The 24,210-nt window shown below is 43.0% G+C and overlaps 1 protein-coding gene and 1 pseudogene across 2 annotated transcripts in view; both read right to left on the reverse strand.

Annotated features, from left to right (window-relative positions):
• LOC308168667 (tRNA (carboxymethyluridine(34)-5-O)-methyltransferase alkbh8-like) overlaps positions 1–24,210 on the reverse strand; it is a 257,081-nt pseudogene that overhangs the window by 164,461 nt on the left and 68,410 nt on the right. The window lies entirely within an intron of this gene.
• Positions 11,437–13,162, reverse strand: LOC308168668 (piggyBac transposable element-derived protein 4-like). Its single transcript, XM_080543280.1, has 3 exons — positions 13,084–13,162; positions 12,743–12,963; positions 11,437–12,582 (listed from the first exon to the last, which is right to left on the reverse strand). Exons 1-3 carry the CDS (start codon positions 13,142–13,144, stop codon positions 12,313–12,315), a joined length of 552 nt encoding a protein of 183 aa, XP_080399406.1. The 5' UTR covers positions 13,145–13,162; the 3' UTR covers positions 11,437–12,312.

Consider the following 24,210-nt stretch of genomic DNA (forward strand, 5'->3'; position numbering starts at 1 on the left):
TTGATTCTGATTTAAGTGACTGCTTAGCTAATATATCCGCATCTTCATTTCCTTCTACCCCTACATGAGCAGGAACCCAAACAAAGCAAACAGTGATATCCATACTATATATTACATAAATTAAATGATGGATCTTGAAAACAATATCCTGTCTGCATGATTTCAACGATCTGATACTTGACAGTGCTGCCCAACTGTCAGAGGCAATGAGTGCATTACTAACCCTATTCTCTACCAACCATTCTAATGCTGTCAATATTGCTAGGAGCTCCACTGTGTACACTGATAAATGATCAGTGGTTCTTTTTTAAATTCCTGTTTTATACTGTGGGAAGAATACTGCAGCTCCTGTACGTCCTGTCTCTGGGTCTTTTGAGCCATCTGTAAAAATTAAGAACTTGCCTGTATAGTGCTGACCAATATAGTTTTGTACCACATTCCCAGGATGTGCATGTTTGGACTTCTTTCGTAGTTCTTGCTGTATATCTAAATCTACTAATGGATTCACATATAACCAGGGTGGAATAATTGAGTGCGGGATTACTGGACTATACCGTAATTTATCTAAATCGTACCTTTTTGCTATTGTATTCCCTATCCATCCAAAACTCATATAATGTGTCTTATTATGCTCCCAACAATCTTGTACAATAGACCTAGTTGGATGTGAACTATTCTGACCTTGGAGATTAACCCAGTAAGCTAACAATAGTTTCATTCTGCGTATCCACAGTGGCTGTTCCCCAACTTCAACTTGTATTGCTGCTACTGGGGATGTTTTAAAAGCTCCACTACATATTCTCACACAAGTCCTTGTGATTGTTGCACATCCAACTTTTTAAGATGGCTTACTGCTGCTGACATGTATCCTAAACATCCATAATCTAGAGAAGCCCTCATCAAAGCCTGATACACATTAAACAATGCTGCTCTGCTTGCTCCCCAATCTCTCCCTGACAGGCATCTTAACAGGTTATTGACCTTTTTACATTTATCTTTTACTTTATGCGTGTGCTGTTTCCAGGTCAACTTTTCATCAAATAAAACACCAAGGAATCTAATTACATGAACCTGTTCTAAAGTATGCCCATATAATTTCAATGACACTTCTCTCGATCGTTTAGAAAAAACTATTACCTGTGTTTTAGGTATAGATAATTTGAACCCCCACTCATTTGCCCATTGTTCCACCTTCTCAATTGCAATCTGCATTTTCTTCTCTATGTATCTCAGATTCCGCCCCCTTATCCACAAGGTCCCGTCATCTGCATACAAAGACTTCCCTATTCCTTTTTCTATTTGTTCAAAGATGTCATTAATCATGACATTGAATAATACTGGACTACAAACACTCCCCTGTGGAGTCCCATTCTCAACCCTGTATTCCTTTGAATGTTCTGTCCCTACCCTTATCTGTATTGTCCTGCCAAAAAGAAAATCTAACACCCAGTTATATAACCTACCATCTACCCCCAGTTTACTTAATTTGATTAGCAATCCTTCCTTCCACAACATATCATAAGCTTTCTCAACATCGAAAAAGACAGCTAACACCATTTCTTTGTTAGTTTGAGCTTTCCTAATTTCTGACTCAAGACGTAAAATGGAATCCATAGTATTTCTTCCTCTACGGAACCCACTTTGAAAAGGAGAGAACAACTCTTTACTTTCTAAATAGTATGTTAGCCTTTCTGTGATCATTCGCTCCATAGTTTTCCCTAACTGTGATGTAAGTGCTATTGGTCTGTAGCTTGATGGATCTGATGGGTCTTTACCTGGTTTTAAAATAGGTACAATGATTGAGTGTTTCCATTTGTTTGGAATTTTACCTGATTCCCACACTTTATTAAACAACTTTAATACTACATATAATGCATGATCCTTCATATGAGCTAACATACTACAGCAAATACCATCCTTCCCTGGTGATGATTGCCTCCTCACATTTACAGCCCTTTTTAATTCAAGCAATGTAAAAGGTAAATCTAAACTATCCCTTGTTGCACTCTTCTTTACATTAACATCTATATTCTGAGCAAGAATTGTATCCCTACGGTGTCTAGCATTTACTGTTAAATTACCTGAACTGTGAACTTTCACGAGTGTTTCTGCCAGAAGTTCTGCCTTATCTTTATTACTGACTGCTGATTTATTGCTACCTGTCAACACTGGTATTACATAATTCCTTTTAATTCCACTCATTCTTCGGATCATTCCCCATATATCAGACAGCTTAGTCTCCCTTCCTATCGTATTACAATATTTCCTCCAGTATGTCCGTTTAGCTGTTTTTATAGTTTTCCTAACTACTGCTTGTGCCCTTTTATATTGAATTAATGATTCCAGAGAATGATGTTTTTTCAACTGTCTAAATGAACTATTCCTATGCTTAACTGCTTGCCAACACTCTTTATCCCACCAAGGTACATTCTTCCTATCTTTACACCCTTTACTCATCGGTATTGTTTCCTGTACTGACTCTATAATGGCTGACACCAACTTCTCATTAAACTCATCCACATCTAATATTTCCTCTCTAAGTAACGGTTCAACCTTGACCCAACTAATTTGCTGAAAGTTCTCCCAGTCAGCTTTATCCAACTTCCATCTCGGTATCTTAATGTCCTCTTCTTGATTTACTTCTACTCCAAGCATAATACTTATAGGGTAATGATCACTCCCCACTGTAGACTCCCTTAACACTTCCCAATTTGTGATACCTGCAATTCCCATTGAAGCCAGTGTTAAATCTATTGCACTCTCCTTATTTTGAGCACTATTATATCTAGTACCTCTCCCATCATTCATACACACCAATCCCTTATCCTCTATAAATTCCTCTATAATTAAACCATTTGCATCTGTTCTTTCACCCCCCCACAATGCACTGTGTGCATTAAAGTCCCCACACCATATCACTTTACCCTGTGCTTGTGCACCCACCATATCTAATGTGTCATGACATAATCTTTTACATGGATTATAATAGTTCACTATTACAAACTCATCTTTCCCTGTCCAAATTTTCACCACTATTGACTCATGTTCTTTCCCCAAGTTAATTACTTTGAATATTGTCCCATTTTTAACAAATGTAGCCACACCACCACCATTCCCATTCTTCCTATCATTCCGAATACCTACATAACCCTGTATTACAAAATCCCATTGCGGTCTCAACCATGTTTCCTGTATACATATTACATTAGGTTTCTTTTGTAAGTCTACAACAAATTTTTTAAATTCCTGCCCATTAGAAATCAAACTCCTTGCATTCCATTGGAGGATAGTTAATACCATTATTATATGTCTGAACATGTCTTTGATTGAGATGATTCCTCGACACTACTAGTACCTGGTTCATTAAGCGCATCTACTACATCTCCCCACTCCATCCCTTGCGCATTTAAGTACTTTCTGGCAGACTTAACTATAATCTTAATTCTATCTGTTCTACTATGTATTTGGGCAGCTCCATTGATAACATCAGCAATAAAAAGCACAAAATCAATTTTCTTTACAATCAATGTGTCATCCTGACTTTTTCCACACGGCGCTGTAGGGCTACTTTCTCCTCCCTTCATGTTATTCCCTTCCTTTGCCACAATAACTGGTTTGGGGACAGCTTTCTCAGTTTGACAATTCTCTCTTTTTCTTTCCCTCTCTTCAAAACAAAGCCGGAAGTGTGTTGGGGGCCGGGCTAAAAGAGGGGGTGGGGGAAAGGGAATATCTTTGCGTATTCATAGCTTTCATGTGACGTCACAGCATAGTGGAAACGCCCACCTGACGGGCAAAAGGCACTTTTTGCGGGCAAAACCCACGGGCAAAACCCACTTTTTGCGGGTTAATAACTTTGATTTCCCGTGGGTTAGGAAAATAATTCCAACGTGTCCGGATAGAGTAGAAGACAGGGAATCCAACACTATTTGAATGGAGTCGATCCTCCACTCCTATCACCGTGGACACAGCAAGGAGCGAATTCCCGGATATAAATATTCCCTCGCCTCGCTGACAGCGGGAGTTGGGAGTTTCGTCCAGCAGCCGGTGAACGCCCGGTTGATCGAGTTTCATATTAAAAGTATATCTTCTCGGGGTGTCAGCGCGGTGGTTAAGTACTCAAAATGACCGTATACTGATGGTGAATTTAGCAATAATAGTCTTATGTTTGTACCACCTCCATAACCGGTGTTATTCACGGGAAAAGCCGGTCAAGGAGGCACCCTTTGCAGGTCAATAACTTTGATTCTCCGGGGGTTAGGAAAATAATTCCAACGTGTCCGGATAGAGTAGAAGACGGGGAATCCAACACTATTTGAATGGAGTCGAGTCGATCCTCCACTCCTATCACCGTGGACACAGCAAGGAGCGAATTCCCAGGTAGAAATATTCCCTCGCCTCGCTGACAGCGGGAGTTGGGAGTTTCGTCCAGCAGCCGGTGAACGCCCGGTTGATCGAGTTTCATATTAAAAGTATATCTTCTCGGGGTGTCAGCGCGGTGGTTAAGGGCTCAAAATGACCGTATACTGATGGTGAATTTAGCAATAATAGTCTTATGTTTGTACCACCTCCATAACCGGTGTTATTCACGGGAAAAGCCGGTCAAGGAGGCACCCTTTGCAAGTCAATAACTTTGATTCTCCGGGGGTTAGGAAAATAATTCCAACGTGTCCGGATAGAGTAGAAGACAGGGAATCCAACACTATTTGAATGGTGTCAATCCTTCACTCCTATCACCGTCGTGTATCTTGATAGTTCTTCATGAGTGAGGTGGTCTAAATAGTAGGCAGCCATGTTGAGCGATGTTGCTATGATACTTTTTGCCCGTCAGTTTGGTGGTTGCTAGGGAAGAAACCACGTGACTGAAAGCTATGAATTGGCTACTGACTCCACCTCTCGAAAAAACAGGGTGCACTTTAGGCTCCTCCTAGACATCTCGAGAGCTTAGAATTATAAGGTTCTATCTCCGTTTCGGGTAGTTCAGAGATATTGAGCGTCAAAGTTTTTACATTCCATTATGTTTTGTGAGATGGAACCTTTGTATTTTATGAATTACTAACTCAAAAATGTCAACATTTTAAAAAGAACACCACACAGGCATTAATAAACACCTAATGGATCAGATTATGTAAAAAAACAAAATTTTGACAAAAATAGAGATAGAACCTTATAATTCTAACGTCACGATCTGTCTCCTGCCCTCTTGCACTCTAGTAAATTATTAAAAGAGTTAGAAGGGGAAGTGATGATGTGTACTTGCCATGTAGCCTATTCTCTGCTTTTTCACCAACACTTAGGAGCAGAGAGAAAATTGAGGGAAGTAAACTTCTCTTATCTACCTGCTTCATGGTCAGAGGAGGCAGGGCCTCCACTTTTAACTTTGTTGAAGATCAGTGGCAATCCTGGGATAAAATCCACTCCACATGTTAGATACTACCAAGTTTGCAAATGCAGAGGGAGCGGGGGGGGTGGAGAAAGCAAGAGATAATTAAGCAATATCACACGAGAAGGAGTGTGTTATACTGAATATCAGCACGGCTGTGATTCGGTCGTAGGTACGAGGCCGCAGACAACAGATTATTATTTGTTTGTTTATTTAATCATTTATTTTGGCTCCGTCAAGAAAAAATAGTTCCGCAACGGGACTGTTCAACTGGACTGTTGCCTAGTAACCTGAACACAAACTAGCTACTTTGTATCGTGTACATTTATTTGTACATTTCCATGTATTGTGCAACCAGTGAAATATGACTCGGTTGACAGTCGCTTTGGTGGCATGTGTGAATGTGATTCAGAGTCAGACCCGTTGACATCAGACAGCACGCTGCTCCATCGTTTTCTAGTGTGCACATTATAGTCAAATATCAACATGAGTCAACTCTCTAACAATGAATACGGTGAGGTATCCAGTAGTACACAGTCTATTCTAGCACAAGCAATTGAATCAGACGCGCCTCTTGAACTCACACTAATGTCCGCAGGTTAGAACAGCAGTACGATGGCGCAGGTCCGCTCTACAATGTAGTCTAATTAACGGTCATTTAGAACACCTGTGCGGCAGAGTGATACATATAGTTAAAAGTCCCAGTGCTGTTATACTGTATATCGTAACTTGTCAGGTTGGGGATCGCTCTACCTTGGAGCGACCCGTTGGCGCCCCCTATGTTGTGTACTGTTTCTGTTTATGACTGCACTATCGACCTTCTACCGGGTACGTTGCCGCCACGGGGACGCTTGTTTTCCCTTTCTCGCCCGGAGACTCTCGCCATGAACAACTACATCACGGAGGCACTGGCCGCGGGTCAGATCCGCCCCTCCACCTCGCCGGCTGGCGCAGGCTTCTTCTTCGTGGCGAAGAAGGACGGGGGACAGCGTCCCTGCATTGATTACCGGGGGCTGAATGACATTACGATTAAGAATCGGTACCCCCTTCCTCTGATGGATACCGCCTTCGAATCGCTGCAGGGGGCGCGACTGTTTACGAAATTGGACCTTCGCAACGCTTACAATCTGGTGAGGATGAGGGAGGGGGACGAATGGAAAACCGCCTTTAACACACCCAATGGACATTACGAATATCTGGTTATGCCGTTTGGCCTCGCCAACGCTCCCGCAGTGTTTCAAGCGCTGGTAAACGATGTACTGCGGGATTTAATCGGTCACTCAGTTTTTGTTTATCTGGACGATATTCTTATTTTTTCCAAGGACATTGCTCAACACCAACAACATGTCAGTCAAGTCCTCCAGCGTCTCCTCCACCACCAACTGTTTGTGAAAGCGGAAAAATGTGTTTTCATGCCGACACAGTTTCGTTTTTAGGCTTCATTGTGACAAGGGGGGATTTACCGATGGATCCTGCTAAAGTTAGCGCCGTATTAGACTGGCCCCGTCCCTCCTCACTCAAACAGCTACAGCGTTTTTTAGGATTTGCGAACTTTTATAGACGGTTTATCCGTAACTTTAGCGCCCTAGCTGCCCCTCTTACGGCTCTCACCAGGACCACCCTGCAGGCCTTCGTCTGGTCCACGGAGGCGGAGAGCGCCTTCGTGGACCTCAAACAGCGGTTCACCTCTGCCCCTGTCCTAGTCCACCCAGACCCGGACATACCATTTCTGGTGGAGGTGGACGCCTCTGACATAGCGGTGGGAGGAGTGCTCTCCCAGAGGTGCGTGAAGGACGGGAAGGTGCACCCGTGCGCCTTTTTTTCACGTCGGCTGTCATCAGCGGAACGGAACTACGATGTAGGGAATCGGGAGCTTTTGGCTATTAAATTAGCCTTGGAGGAGTGGAGACAGTGGCTGGAGGGGGCCGTGCAGCCCTTTGTAGTATGGACCGACCACAAAAACCTGGCCTACATTCAGGGGGCGAAGCGGCTCAATTCACGCCAAGCCAGGTGGGCGCTGTTTTTCACTCGCTTCCGCTTCTCCATCTCCTTTAGGCCAGGGTCTAAGAACACTAAGCCAGACGCCCTTTCCCGACAGTTTGACCCGGTGGACCTAGTAGAGAGAAGCCACCCCATTGTCCCAGAGACCCTCATTGTTGCCCCTGTGTCATGGGGGATTGATAGTGTGGTAAGGACGGCACTCAGACGGGAGCCTGATCCTGGGGGGGGACCTCCGGGGAGGCTTTATGTCCCCAAGGCCGCGCGCTCACGGCTGCTTCAATGGGCGCATGCGTCGTCTCTCACCGGTCACCCCGGGGCTGCCAGGACCCTGGACTTTATTCGTAGGAGGTTCTGGTGGCCCACAGCGGAGAGGGATACGCGCGCCTTTGTGGCAGCCTGTCCGGTGTGCGCGCGCAGCTAAACCTCCCTCAGCCCTCAGCAGGGCTCCTCCGACCTCTCCCCATCCCCAAACGTCCTTGGTCCCACATCCTTGGACTTCATCTCGGGTCTCCCTCCCTCCGACGGGTTCACTACCATCCTGGTGGTGGTGGACCGATTCTCCAAGGCGGCCCATTTCATTCCTCTCCCCAAGCTCCCCTCAGCCCGAGAGACGGCCGACCTGGTGGTGCAGCACGTCTTTCGGGTGCACGGTCTTCCGCAGGACGTGGTGTCTGATCGGGGGCCCCAGTTCGCTTCCAGGTTCTGGAAGGCGTTCGCTACCAGCCTCGGCGCCTCCGTCAGCCTGTCCTCCGGCTTCCATCCACAATCCAATGGGCAGACGGAGCGCGTCAACCAGGACCTGGAGGGCGTGCTGAGGTGCTACGTCTCCGGCAATCCGGCGACATGGAGCCGACGGCTGGCGTGGGCGGAGTACGCCCACAACACCCTCCTCTGCTCTTCCACTGGACTGTCCCCCTTTCAATGTCAGTATGGTTACCAACCCCCCCTATTCCCTGTGCAGGAGGAGGAGGCGGAAGTGCCCTCCGTCCAGGCCCACGTCGGTCGCTGTCGTCGGACCTGGAGGCGGGTGAGGGCGGCGCTTCAGCGGGCTTCGGTCCGGTCCCAGCTTCAGGCCAACCGCAGGCGTCGCCCGGCCCCGATCTTTCGCCCGGGGCAGAAGGTATGGCTCTCGACCCGGGACCTTCCTCTCCGGGTTGAGTCGAGGAAACTGGCGCCTCGGTTCGTGGGACCCTTCAAGGTGGTGCGGCGGGTGAACCCGGTGGCATATAAACTGCTACTTCCACCATCCATGCGGGTTCATCCCACCTTTCATGTGTCCCTCCTGAAACCGTTCCTTACTTGCCCCCTGGCCCCACCACCCCCCCCTGTCCCCCCGCCGCGCATCGTTGATGGACAAACGGTGTACACGGTGAGGAGGGTCATGAATTGCCGGCGGAGGGGTAGGGGGTTTCAGTTTTTGGTGGACTGGGAGGGGTATGGGCCGGAGGAACGGTCCTGGGTGCCTCAGAGGGATATACTGGACCCTTCCCTGATCGAGGACTATCGACGTTTACATCCTGAGGCACCCAGGTGAACGGCAGGTGCCGTTCGTCGGGGGGGGATACTGTCAGGTTGGGGATCGCTCTACCTTGGAGCGACCCGTTGGCGCCCCCTATGTTGTGTACTGTTTCTCTGTCTGTCCTAATTGTCTGTGATTGTGAACAGCTGTGAGTGATTGTCTGGTCTATTTAGTTCCCCCTGTGTTTTCCCTCTGTGTCGATTGTTCACTTTATGTTGCGTCGTGTGTGTGCGTGTTGTCTTAGTCTTGTCGCAGCCTTATTGCTCCTCGTATGCCCAGGAGATAAGTATCGTATGACTATTGCTAATCCTTTGTTTTGCCTTGTTAGGAGACTTGCTTTCTCCACGTTTATTTCATCGCTTACTGTGCGGTTTATTATTTCCTGTTTACTCAAATAAAGAGTACCTTTATTTTGGAATCATATCCCGGCATCGTTTCCATTCTGTTCTGCTCTGCATCTGGGTCCAAACACATTGACTAACCGTAACAGTAACTCATGGAATGCCTCTTGTCCAATCAAATTACTTGGTCGGAACTAACTGTTGTATAAGAAGAATGGAAGCACGTTGTACAACAATTTAGATCTGTAGGTTCACAGGTGGGTGTGGCTTATTCAGAAGAACAACTTTTATGATGTCTGAAGAAACGGCAGGAATTCAGGAATACAATGGGATTGAATACAATTCGGAACTCTGTTACAAATATGTCATAGGTCTGCAATCACAGGTGTCTTTTCTAGACTGTCAATAGTTTCAGCTTTTTTTTCTTTTTGTGGGGGGGTTTCCATACTTTTCCTGGTGTGGAAATTGTCAATATTTTATACCAGACTTTTCCAGACTTTCCAGACCTGACAGATTTGAATTTAAATTATTTTCCACAATTATGTTTGGCAGAGACTTTATATTTTCTTGATGGCAAAATCTATATAATATTGATAATCTGACTCCAATGTAATTATCACTATGTGCAAAGAATTGTATTTAGTGCAAGAAAGGTAGAGAGAATAGAGAGAGAGAGAGATGTATGGGGGGGGGGGATGACACATGCATGCTGCCTTCTCTATACTTCACTGCCGACTCTGTGTATCACAGTTCTCTACACTTTATATCTAACTCATTGTCCCGTAGCACATCACTGTGTACTCTATGATCTGGTTTCCTGGCCTACCTTAAACATTCTAAGACCCTCATCATTAGAAATGTCAGAAAGAACATGTATACCTTTATCACTCCATTGGGGATATGAAAAGGGAACTTTTCCGGTTAGAAGAGCGAAATTGTGGAAGATAGGAGTATGGGTGTGCCACTTTAACTGAGAGTGAGTTGCCTTCTCGACAGCCAGCCATACTGATAAAAGAGAGGACATTATAGGGCCCAGCTTAGATTTGGGTAGATAGACCTGAGTACACTAAGTCCTGTAAGCGGTGAGGGGAAGCCAAATGTTCCTCTATCGCTCGCCATGAAACCGATGCATTACAATCTAACCAGGTTGATAAAGGGCGCAGCACATACGCCCAAAAATACATTTTAAAATTGGGGACAGCTAGACCTCCATCCTGTCTGCTGCGCTGTAGAGTGGATAGTTTTAAGCGAGGGCGCTTGCCTTTCCAAATAAATGTTGATATAAGACTATGGATCTTGTCCAAGTAACTCTTGGGAGGTGAGATTGGCAACATATTGGAATAAAAATTTACCCTGGGAAGAACATCCATTTTGACAATGGAGACACGTGCTTGTAGGGAGTGTGGATGAAGTGACCATCTATTCATGTCTGCCTCCACTCTGCTTAAGATGCCTTGGAAGTTTTTGGTTACAACTGAATACAGAGAGGGAAAGATATCTACCCCGAGGTATTTAAAAGACTTAACGACTGGAATGTGAGATGGTAGGGTAGATGGATCAAGAGAAGTACTGAGAGACATTAATGAAGACTTGGACCAATTGATCTTGTAGCCTGACAGAGTGCCAAACTCTTCAAAAGTGTCCAACACTCTGGGAATGGATGCTGCAGCCTTATCCATATATAACAGAATATCGTCGGCGAATAATGAAATGTGGTGTGATGTATTACAAAACTTGATAGAGGAGATAAGAGGGTGTTGCCGAATCTTTTGAGCTAATGGCTCGAGTGAGAGACAGAATAGGATTGGCAAGAGCGGACATCCCTGCCTAGAGCCCCTTGACATTTTAAAAGAAGGTGACATTATATTTCCTGTAGTGACCATAGCTGAGGGGTTTGAATACAAAACTTTGATCAATTTAGTGAAGTCTGAACCTAAGCCAAATTTGTCTAGTACCAGCCACAGATAGTCCCATTCCAGCCTGTCAAAAGCTTTTTCAGCGTCAGTCTAATGATAGGACTGCACATGGAGACTTAACCCTTTTAGACCTAATTTTATATTCCTATTTTCATATGTTCATATTCCGGAATATGGCATTCCGATACAAGAACATTTTTGGTGTTTTCATATTACATCACAGAGCCAAAAATGATATGACCATTTTAAAGAGAAGAGCTAGTACTTTTAAATGGTATCAATGTTTATTTTATTATTTGAGAATAACTATCCTTTATCCAGCAGATTTCACACAGCAATCTTTACAAAAATCTTCTCCGGCTGCCATACTCCATCAGAAAACTGCATTTTAAACCATTTTACTTACAAGCTTGAAGGAAAGTTAGAGGGTATGAGGCATGCACAATTCTGTTGGCAATTCAGAATAGAAGACAGGTTAGAAATATCTTATATTGTTCAAGAGTAATGACCATTCTAGTGATTAGTGACATGGAGGAAAAAGAAAATCGGAATTGGGTTTTATAGGTTTTTAGTCAAGAATAAAAGTATTTTGTAATGTTTTGGCTGTAAAAATGTCAGATAATGTCCTGTGAGTAAATGCCTTTGCTCCTTTTGTCAGGATTACTTCAGCTTTCAATATCTGACATTACTGAAATGTTTTGAGGGAAGAAAAACACAAAAACGGAATTGATTTTAGAGGGTTTTTAGTTAAATTAAATTGACTATATACAAATAATTAAGAACAGACTATATACAAATAATTTAGAACAGACTATATACAAATAATTAAGAACAGACTATATACAAATGATTTAGAACAGACTATATACAAATAATTAAGAACAGACTATATACAAATAATTTAGAACAGACTATATACAAATAATTAAGAACAGACTATATACAAATGATTTAGAACAGACTATTATACAAATAATTAAGAACAGACTATATACACAAGCTATGCCTCACAAGCAAGATCCAGGTGTTAGTCAACAAAAACAAAGGCCCAGGCCTAAAAGAAAGTGAGATGGAGAGCTCTGGTGGACGCCCTATGCCCCTCAACGGGGTGAAGAGGACTAACTAACTAACTATATACAGACAGGCCTACTGTACTCAGTCGTGGTACAGAGTGAAACAGTTCCTGTCGAGTTGAAGGCAGAGGCCCACACCACACTCTCTACATCTCCAAGGAGTGTTTCTTTTGCACAGAGTGCACCTCTTTCTCCCCAGGGTGGCTCTCACGGTCTTGCCCTTCCCCTGACCGTCGCTCACAGGGACAGGGAAATGGCCCTGGCTGGGGATCCTCTTCGTCCTGCCATGCAGTGGCACTCCCAGGAGCTGGGCAGTCAGCTGCTCCTGGAAGTCCTGGCGTGTCATGTGTCCCTGAAACAAAATCAGAATCAGATTTACTCTTGCCGGGGGTTTTCACACATACATGTAATTTGCTTTGGAATGTTGGTGCATAACAATAAGTAGACAAGCATACAAAAGGTGCAAGGACAAGACAGGACAGTGCAAAATACAGAAGAGTACAATTACATACCTCCTGCTTGCTTTTACATAGCTCCTTGTGGACTATGTAGCTGTTTGTCATACTAATGTCCACAAAGTGCTGGAACACAGTAATAGGCCACCGCCTGGTTTTGCGGTGGACAGAGTTTGTCCCCAGCATCTGGTCAGATGTATCAACACCCCCCATGTACTTATTATACTCCCCGACAGCTGTGGGCCTGGGGATGGGGACCCTCTCATTTTGTCCATCAGCTAGATAGATAGGAGAGAAAAGGAGGGTGCACATTGTCACAATGGTAATTCAATGTGTTTTGCTCCTGTCATTTATTCATCAACTGACAAAAAGGTTACATTACAGCATTATGTCAATACCTGTCTTCTGCCAGCGCAGTACCGTCTCGCCAGTGTAGACTGGATGGACATTGGTGCACATGGACACCTCTCTCGTGTCCATCCACTTTACAAAGAGCAGAAAAAAGCAATTTGTTTATTATTAATATAATATATTAATATATTAATATATATAACAATTATAATTGTTTGTTAATTTATTTTTATAACCAAAAAGTTAGGCTACAAATGTGTTAGGCTACAACAAACAAACAAACAAAAAAAAACTCACTCTGACGAAATCACGTCCCCGCTGTCGTCCTGGATAAATCGAGATGGAGGTTTTGACACCCTCAATGATTTCCGAGACATTTTTAATAATAATAATAATACTTGTTTACCCTCGAGAGATAGCAAAGACTATTTCATCGTTTCCAAAGCTTCAGAATAGGTTAGGGAACAATTTCTACGATAGCAAACCCTCCTCCATTTTGTAAAACTTTGCCTCCGCCTTCATGGACTCTGAGAATGTCGTCACGTCACATTTTACCGTAATAACCTATATGTTGGTTGAAGTGCAACATCTCAGCTTTCAGGGACAGTTGGAATTTTTTCGATTGCACAAACCGTTTAGAAATTACGGTAATTTCAATGTTGTGTGCGGATTTGTGCCGGCGGCGGCACATTTCAGGAGAGAAGTGGAGTACATGGAGCAATCTACGAATATCGTCCGCAGCTTGGCGAGTTTTTATGAAGCCTGTTTGGTCATGATGAACGAGTTTGGTCATATGCACGTCAAGTCTAGAGGCCAGCACCTTGGCATAAATCTTTACATCGGCATTCAATATTGATAATGCTCTGTAGCTGCTACAGAGGGTGGGGTCCTTGTTAGGTTTTTAAAGGAGAGATAGAATGGCAGAGTTGGCGTCCCTATTGAAACACCCTTTCTCAACAGAAGTAGTAATCATGTCTAACATGAATTGGCCTAACACATCCCAGAAGGTAAGGTAGAATTCAGGAGGGATGCCATCCCAACCCGGCGATTTACCCTTCTTCATCTTTTGAATAGCGTTTATCAGTTCCTCCAGGGATATTGGAGTCTGCAGCTGGTCAGATTCGTCCTTATTCAGGGAGGGAAGATCTAGGCTCTGCAAAAAAGTTTTACAATTGTCCCTGTCTAGAATGACCTCGGAAGAATATAGCTTACAATAGAAGTTACGGAATTCAGAGTTAATTGCTTTGGGGTCGGAGATGGTATCATGAGAATCACTAGGCTTGATAGTTGATATGGTTGAGAATTTTTCGTCGTGTTTCAGTCTAAGGGCTAGGAGGTGGCTAGGTCTGGGGCCGTTAAAATAATAATTTCGTCTAGTCTTATGGATTAAGAATTCAGCTCGTCGTCTAAGAAGAGAGTTAAGTCCTAATTTGGTAATACGGATATTCCGGTCCCTAGTTTCAGAGAAAGATATCTGCTGCTGTTTTTCCAGTGTTGCAAGATCGGATTCTATCTCATCAATTCTGCCCAACCGAGTCTTGTTAAGGTGGGATGAAAAAGATATTGAAACGTTCCTGATACACCCTTTCAACGCATACCAAAAGATACGAGGGTCATCAACACTACCAACATTCTCAGATACAAATTTATCAAGCTCGCTCCTAAAATAAGTACAATAATCAATATTTTTCAGAAGGGTTGTATTGAAGCGCCAGTGTGATGCTTTAGTTGGTGTATTAGCTAAAGTCAATGTGACCATAGTGACACAGTGATCAGAAAGTGGACAAGGAAACATTAATGCATCATGTAATTCAGAAATGGATGGAGAAATGAAAATGTAATCTATACGCGAGTATGTTTTATGTCTGTTGGAAAAGAAGCTGTATTGTTTAACCGAGGGGTTAATAACTCTGAATGTGTCCAGGAGGTTAAAGTCTGATATAAAACGTGACAGAAAGGCCGATGCTGAATTTTGGGAGTGAGAATGTTGGTCCTGAGGATGTGAGCGATCTAAGGCAGGGTCCAGGGTCGCATTCATGTCCCCACCCATGATCAAAGCATAATCCTGCAACTCTGACATTATCACTGACAGTTGTTGGAAAAACTCTTTGTCAAAAGGGTTGGGGGCATAAACAGACAAGAACGCCAGCTTTCGCCCAGCAATAATGGTTTTGATCAGTGAGACCCGCCCATCAGCACTGCCAGACTGCCAGCACTCTCCAGGACATTTATAGATAGGGAGCGTTTTGTTACAATAAGAGAACCACGGGATTTGGAATTATATGAAGCCGACGCTGCTATACAGTAGTGTCTGTTAGCAAAACGACGTACATCAGCTGCTTTAAGATGTGACTCCTGTACAAATGCTATATCAAACTTCTTCCTATAGAGGTAATCTAGACATGCCGCACGTTTGATCGGGCCATTTAAACCATTCACATTCCAGCTGGCTATTTGAAGAGTTGTCATACTAGATGAGAGTTGGGCTGTGTAGAAAGAGGGGCAACAGTAGGAATTACCCACTCCCTAGAAATGACCAACAGGAGTAGTAGACCTGTGGGTCCGGTAAACGAAGACAGTACATTGTAATGAACATCAATATAGTGAGAACAAGAAGAACTATAACACCCCCCACCCATATCGCCAAAATACCCAGAAATGCCACCAAATAACGTGTGACAAGAAAAATAAAAAATAAAATAAACAGACATATTCCCCATATCCCCAAAAAACATTAGACACCTGACGCTGAGAACGGGGGCTATAAACACAGTCACCTAGCCCGTTCCCTTAACCAAAACAGTTGCCTACATAGGCAGTATTGGGTAACTATCCCATAAAAAGAAAAAACTATATTATTCTGATGCATAATTTTCTATGATAGGCTTAATAATTTTCGGTCCTTTAAATCAGTGTTTTTCAACCAGTGTGCCGCGGCACAGAGATCATCAGATGTGCCGTGGGAAATGATCAAATTCCACTTAATTGGTCCAGAAAAATGAAGACGCAAAAAAAAATAATAAAAAAAAATCATACAGCTCTCGTATGGTTGCGCATAGGTGGTAGGCCTGTAGGTGGCGGTAGCGCGATTAATAGCTTAATCTGACGTTGTTGATTTTTATGTGACACTGCTCACAACAAAGATGGATAAATATTTGAAGAAAGATCCTGCTGCACCGACTCCATTGTGCTTTGTGGTGGACAGCTATCAAACGGTGCCATGGTCCCTAGCAAGCTTAAACACAATCTGCAAACAAAACACCCGTCACTCCAAAACAAGGACACAGACTACAGAAACAGGCAACTTGCGAATGCACGTTCTCACAGCTCTAAACGACGCAGAGCAAAGCGAATTTTATCAAAAACTCTGATTCCAAGTGAAGCAAATGTTCTAGTGAGAACACACCCTAAGAGACATTAATATTACTGGACTGCAAAGCCATTGTGAACACGATGCTTAGCTCTGATGTCATTAAAGAAATTGCCAAAGTTCCCCTCTCGATTAAGACGATTGCCAGACGCATTGCTGACATGTCTGCAGACATCGAAAGTGTTGTTTTGAAGAAGATACGTGGCAGTGGGCAGTTTGCAACTTGAGTCTTGGCTCAACTCTTGGCCAATGCACGCTTTGTGGATGGAGACACAATCACAGAAAATGTCTTTTTTGCAAGACATTGCATAAAAAAAACAACAGGGGAAGAAATATTTCAGATCACATCAGAGTATGTCGAACAAGGAGGACTTCAGTGGAACAGAGTGTAAGTGTCTGCACTGATATAGCAGCAGCTATGTTGCCGAGACTTTACCAGCGGAGATATCTGATGTGTTGAATGCTGTTGTTCCTATGGTAAACTTTGTAAACACAAGACCTCTGAAAAGCCGCTTATTTGCAGCATTATGTGAAGAGATGGGAGCGGAGCATAAGACTTTATTGCTCCATACGGCGGTCCGATGATTGTCCCGCGGAAAAGTGCCGGCCCGCGTATTTGAGTTACGGGAGGAGCTGAAAACCTTTTAACTGCTGAGAAGTGTGATGACGCAAAGCTGCTCGCAAGTGACAAATTGTGCGCAAGGCTCGCATACATGGCCAACATACAGGGCCAGGCTTCGCACTGAGTGAGTATAACGACAAGTTCTTATAATGTTAAGTATATGATAGGCTACTATGTATCATTTTGTAACATTTGAGATGGCGGTGTGCCGTGGGATTTTTTCAAGGTAAGAAATGTGCCGTGCCACAAAAAAGGTTGAAAAACACTGCTTTAAATCACCATCAAGTAGGCTATATTGGCCTAATGGTAATGTTAACTCAGCAACCTAATCAGGGATTTGAAACATAAGCAATTTTAACACTACCCTTTCGTATGTCCTGACATGTGGCAGTTAGTGAAATAAAATAAAATAAAAAAGGATAACTAGCCTAATTAAATAGAAATGACCAAGCGCTCAGTGGTTTAACACCAACCATCCAACCTGTACTCCTGCGTGTGCGAGAACGATCACCAAATTGCGTTCAGTCCCCAGCCTCCAATGGCTTCTGTGCGTTGAGGAAGTCCTCTGCTTCGGCATGCGAGTCGAAGACACGCTGATGGGAACCGTGGATCACTTTAAGCCTGGCCGGATAAAGGAGGAAAGATTGGAACCCTCGCCTCTTCGCGATGTCCATGGCAGTAGAGAAGAGTCGGCGCCGAGCGATGGTGTGTTGGCTGTAGTCAGCGGAGAAGCGGATGCTCCTCTCGCCGAGGTTGAGCGGTGTCAGCCGGGCAGCTTTGAGGATCCTGTCGCGGTCTGTGAATCGTAACATCTTGCAAATGAGGGTCTGTGAGCCATTGGCATTGGCATTACCGGGAAGAGGGAGACGATGTGCCCTCATGACTTCTAACGTCTCTCCGCTCAAGTTGGGGAACCATTTGGGAAGATTGGAGGAGATGTATTGGACCGCGTTGGAACCCTCGTTTCCCTCAGGTATTCCCATAATGCGTATGTTGTCACGTCGGCTACGATCCTCTAAATCACCTAGCTTAGCTTCGAGGTTAGCCTTGTTATCAACTGTAGTTTCCTCAGCTTTCTCCATCTTTTTACGAAAGTTCAGTGCATTCACCGTGGAGTTTCTGCACGTCTTTTGTACAGTTAGCTAGGTCGGTCTTGATTGCATCAAGTTTGCCGTTCATACCAGAGAATTGGTTTTCAATGAAAAGACGTTGATCCTCCATAGCCTTACTCAGCATGTTCGCTAGCTCGTTTGTCTCCACTTCGTCTTGAGAAGATTCTGGGTCAGGAGAGGATGGCTTGGACTTTCTTGTGTGGGGCATTTTGAGCTATCAGTTGTTAAATAACATTTACTGTATCAGAATTATTAAATAAAAGTTGACTATGAGTAGTTTCAAAAGAAATAAGGGAAATAGGGCAGGAGCGAGCGCGCTAAGCAGCCATCTCTTCTGCAGGTCACGTGACTCTTCAAGCCGCTCTACTATTAAAGTAATTTACTATAACAATGGTTGTGGCGCATACTTACGCCAAATTTGAGTTGTTCCCTTCGGTTCACGCGAGTCCACTATCGGCGATCGTTATATAGAACACCTCTGCCACGTGACACTCCGTCCAAAACATGTGGACACACATGCGCTCAAATAAGGTATTTTACTTCACTAACTTTCTAAACATGGACATGTTTCATATGTGCTGCACATATATGCTCACATATATCTGACAACCGCAAACATTATTTTACACATGAACTACGCCAGCTAACTGTCAACAGTCTCTCCAAGTATATCCAGCTGCATCCGACACGCGCTTCACCCGGACGCATGAAGACCATATTTGGTTCGAGCGCGTGATCATACCTCGCCTGCATATTTGGTTCGGACTACGTCATCGCCTTACTACGGTGGCTGAGGACGATTTCAAGTATTTATGGATATGACAGATCATTCGCTTACTATGCATTTCGATATGAGATAGATCAATTTTTGTATTTCAAGTACTTATGGATATGACCGATCGTATTTATGGATATTTTGATATGAGATAGATCTTTTATGAGATAGATAATTTTCGTATTTCAAGTATTTATGGATATGACAGATAATTTTCGTCCTATTCACTTAATGCTTAGTTTTTAAAACAAACCAAATTAACACATTTCCAGCAATGGATTCTACAGTTAGGCCCATATATATTTGGTCACAGACAGAATTTGTGTTATTTTAGCTGTTTACCAAAACATCTTAGTTACAGTCACACACAAGTGTGGCCATCTCAAAGGTATCACCAAATGAATGGGCATACCTAACTTAGTTGGAAAGGACACCTAAAGTGTTTTTCTACTCTGTTTGGTTCCAAAATTAAGCATGTTTTAACATTAGACACGGTGGACTGGCGGCCATCTTGAATTTGACCTCTCCCGGGCCTCTGGGGTCAAATCTGACTTCCCTCCACATCTGAAAATAAACCTTATGGTATGTACTAACTATGGTAGAAATGTCATGCTTTCTTCAAAAAGTGCACAATTATTGTGCTAAGCCGCTCTACTATTTTTTTTTGTAATCAATTATTTATTGCAAAACAGTACACATGAAAAACTCACATTATTACACCAAACAAAATAAGTGTCTGTTCTGATTTTTTTTTTCTTCCCTTATCTTACACCCCCCCCCCCCCCCCCCACTATAAACACATGAGTAACCCCCCCCCCCCCCCCATGGCGATAACATCCCTTCCACCCCCCCCCCCCCCCCGCCCATAGTTCTTCATTACACTATATTTGGTATATCATACAATCATAATAATACAACAATTACAGGTTAACTTCACATACAACACAGCCTACAAACACAGTCACTCCATCAACTCTTTTATCTTATGTATTGCAGAGGTCCATGTTTGAATTGTCCTTTCTTTAGCTCCATGTATTCTGGCTATAGATTGTTCCATGTATAGTATGTCCAGGAAAGACAGCAGCCATTGTTTACGCGTAAGAGTATGTGGAGGATTCCATCGTAATGCTAACATCTTTTTGGCTGCGGTAAGACCAGCAAATAAAACACGAAACATGGAAGCTGACAGATCCAATGATGAAGTATCATTCAAGATCCAAAATCTCGGACAACAAGGTATATGGATCCCCAATAGGTTAGATAAAGTGGAAGATATTAGTTTCCAAAATGCCGCCACCCCAGGACATTCCCAGTACATGTGTAAAAAGGAGCCCACATGACCGAGTGAACACAGATCACAAATTGAGGAGGGTATGATTTTCATGAGGTGGCGTCTTCTCGGAGTGAGGTATAACCTGTGTAAGAAGTTAAAGTGAATAAGCTTATGATTAGGATTTTTAGATGTGATATCCAGGTTGTCCCAAACAGTCATCCAATCAATATCCCCATCAGAAAAATCAAGGTCTCTCTCCCATACCTGGTGAACAGCAAGAGGTTTACAGGAAGCTTCTAGTAAATGAGTGTATAATTTAGAGACTAAACCCCTTGTCTGTACTCCCACATCTAACATCGTGTGAAGCTCATGGGTATATAGAGATTGTCCCCAGGGAACACCATATGCACGCATGGAAGATCAAGTTGCAGGTAAAGAAAAAATGAGAACCCTGGTAAATTGTAGGTCGTACGCAGATCATTAAACATTCTAAGACCCTCATCATTAGAAATGTCAGAAAGAACATGTATACCTTTATCACTCCATTGGGGATATGAAAAGGGAACTTTTCCAGTTAGAAGAGCGAAATTGTGGAAGATGGGAGTATGGGTGTGCCACTTTAACTGAGAGTGAGTTGCCTTCTCGACAGCCAGCCATACTGATAAAAGAGAGGACATTATAGGGCCCAGCTTAGATTTGGGTAGATAGACCTGAGTACACTAAATCCTGTAAGCGGTGAGGGGAAGCCAAATTTTCCTCTATCGCTCGCCATGAAACCGATGCATTACAATCTAACCAGGTTGATAAAGGGCGCAGCACATACGCCCAAAAATACATTTTAAAATTGGGGACCGCTAGACCTCCATCCTGTCTGCTGCACTGTAGAGTGGATAGTTTTAAGCGAGGGCGCTTGCCTTTCCAAATAAATGTTGATATAAGACTATGGATCTTGTCCAAGTAACTCTTGGGAGGTGAGATTGGCAACATATTGGAATAAAAATTTACCCTGGGAAGAACATCCATTTTGACAATGGAGACACGTGCTTGTAGGGAGTGTGGATGAAGTGACCATCTATTCATGTCTGCCTCCACTCTGCTTAAGATGCCTTGGAAGTTTTTGGTTACAACTGAATACAGAGAGGGAAAGATATCTACCCCGAGGTATTTAAAAGACTGGAATGTGAGATGGTAGGGTAGATGGAAGAGAAGAGAAGTACTGAGAGACATTAACACTAGGACCGCCACGGGATCGCCATTCATTCCACCGCAATCAGGTGTGAAACAGCACCAGCAGATTTTAACATGGAGAAGAGTGTACTGACGGACAAGGATCGCTGGAGGGCGATGTCACACAAGGCCGTCTGCCAGGCTCCGACGCCTTTTTCCCAGAATGCATTTCGCACCGGCGAGCAGACAGCGATTTGAATCCTCCATTTAAAAAAATAATTAAAAAAACTGTAATTTTGCCTTTACAAGGGTTAACATGTCATTTTATGAAGTTTTAATATGTTTTAAGGTGAGAAAGTACCAATATATATTCCCAAAATGTGTCCAGTTTATCAAAATAACCCGTTTATATATCTCCTCTGACGATTTTTCTGTCTGAGTTCGCTAGCATGCGTTCGTAAATTCGCCCTGGAAATCTGGTCAGCACCCATGGAATGCCTCTTGTCCAATCAAATTACCTGGTCCCTTTATGACGTTGAACCCGGTGTGCGCTCCGGCGCTCTCATAGCGAATTTACGAACGCACCCTGCGGTTTCACTTTCATTCATAAAATTCCCCCCGTCTGTGTTGAAGCACTTCTACTGACTATAGCTTCTTACATAGCTGTAAATAGTGTTATTTTATTTATTATTACCAAGGCTACAGAAACATGTTCACACAATGACAAACAATGGCAATCTAATGTTCGAAAACTATTATTATCAATATATTGATACATCTTCTCCTTTCTTTCCTGTCTGTCTTCACTATAGGCCTATCTGTCCAAAAATAAAAGTTGAAACAAACTAAATAATTACACTCTGCAATTGGCTACTACAATGTTGCCAAAATCAACGATCTAATGTTCGAAAACTCTACAAATATTAATCTGTAGGCTACAACCGTCTTGCCTGTTGTCTATTACAGTTTTTCTCAATTGCTTTGGTGCATTTCTCTGATCAGAATTGAAATTCTCATAACTGTTAGTTCAACCTCCACAACATTTAGTCATTTGTGCACATCATAGTAGCAGTTTCTCATTCCTTCAAACAAATTGCAAATGCTTTTGGACATGCATCAATTGCTGTCATACAATTCTCTTCTGTTTTATAACATTATCTTTGCTTATGTCATGTCAGTCAAAATGAACTATACTTTTGGATGCTGAATAGTCATTCCCTATCAAACGAATAGTCCTCATTTCATTGCTTGAGTCATTACATCCAAAAATGTTGAACAAGTTGTCAAAATCTGTCAAGCAAATTGTATACATTTCTTTATCATTTTTCCTGAAAATGGAAACAATTGAAACAAATTGAACAATTTCTCTCAGGTGAACCTCAGCTTTCACTGATGAGGAGGAGTGTGTGAAGCATTCATTGTAACCAATGATAAGCCACTTCTCCACAGTCACTCAGAGCTGAATCCCATGAACCCTCAATTGGCAAGCATATATGAACCGAGCAGGACACAGTGTGTACCATTTCAACAATACTGTGACACAGAAATGGAAGGTCAGCATCGTGGAAGAGGGGCGAGGATGCGGGGAGGAAGGGGAAGGGGAAGGGGACAAAACAGGGGAAGAGGAAGAAGAGGCCAAGTACATAGGCAGATTTCAGATGAAATTAGGGCTACAATTGTGGACCATGTAGTCAATCACGGCCTCACAATGGCTGAGGCTGGTCGAAGGGTGCAGCCAAATGTTGGGAGAACCACTGTGAATTCAATTATTCAAACATTTCGTCGGGAGAACAGGTGTGTATATTGGACAGTAATTCAGCACTAAACTATCTGCACTGCACTACTGTCATTGTGTCATACATGAAGCTTACAGTGGGACAAGAACTTGTCGTCACTTTTTACATTTTACATTTAGATTTACAGATTTACTGCAGCACAGATTTACTGTATTGTAGTGTAAAGTAGTGTTACAATATTTACAGTATGGTACTGTATTGCAGCATTTTACAAGTGGGAAGCACTGTTATTGTACACTACAGTAATATGGGTTAAAGCAGTATATCTCATGTTTACTGTACATTACTCTAATTTTACTCTGCACCACATAGGATTGCAAGACAACCTCACAGAGGTGGAAGAGGGCCCATTTTTACTCCGCAACAAGAGGAAGCCATTTGTGCAATGGTGATTGCAAACAATGCCATAAGGTTGAGAGAGATCCAGAGCGCTGTTATAGAGGATGACAATATCTTTGGCAATATTGAATCCGTTTCAATCTCTACAATTGACAGAGTGCTTAGGAGAAATGAAATGCGCATGAAACAACTGTATAATGTGCCATTTGAACGGAACAGTGACAGAGTGAAGGAGATCCGTCACCAGTATGTACAGCAGGGTTTCCGTTAGAAAAAATTGCCGCCGGACATCGTGTCCGGGAAGATTTCGATTTACCGGACAAACGTGAGATATTCACGATATTCATCATATTAAAATATGTTTCTCAGTTTCTCCAGTAAAAAAAAAAAAAAAAACGTTTTAGTAGAAGGCGATAATAGGGAGAAGGTTTTTCCTTCTATCAGTGGCCCCGGGCCTGAGCTAGAGTACTCTTCCTGCAACGAATAGTGGACTGCTGATTCACATGCTTAGTATTCAAATGTATTGATTGTAAGTCGCTTTGGAATAAGGCGTCTGCTAAATGCCAAAAATGTAAATGTAAATGTAAAATATAATATAGCTGTTTGTCGCGGTGATAACTGTTGTGTAGCGGCCTATATATGCCATTTAATGTCTATTTCTCATCCGATACGATTAGATGTGAGCTATATAATATATAATAATATAACATGATTCGCATG

Source organism: Nansenia antarctica (genome assembly GCF_963989245.1).
Source record: "Nansenia antarctica genome assembly, chromosome: 12".
Taxonomy (NCBI): Eukaryota; Metazoa; Chordata; class Actinopteri; order Argentiniformes; family Microstomatidae; genus Nansenia; species Nansenia antarctica.

Coding starts and splice junctions, on each gene's coding strand:
- LOC308168668 (XM_080543280.1), bottom strand. CDS start 13,144: ATGTGCACCAATGTCCATCCAGTCTACACTGGCGAGACGGTACTGCGC. Junction 12,964..13,083: donor ACTGCGCTGGCAGAAGACAG/GTATTGACATAA, acceptor CTATCTATCTAG/CTGATGGACAAAATGAGAGG. Junction 12,583..12,742: donor TATGTAAAAGCAAGCAGGAG/GTATGTAATTGT, acceptor ATTTTGTTTCAG/GGACACATGACACGCCAGGA.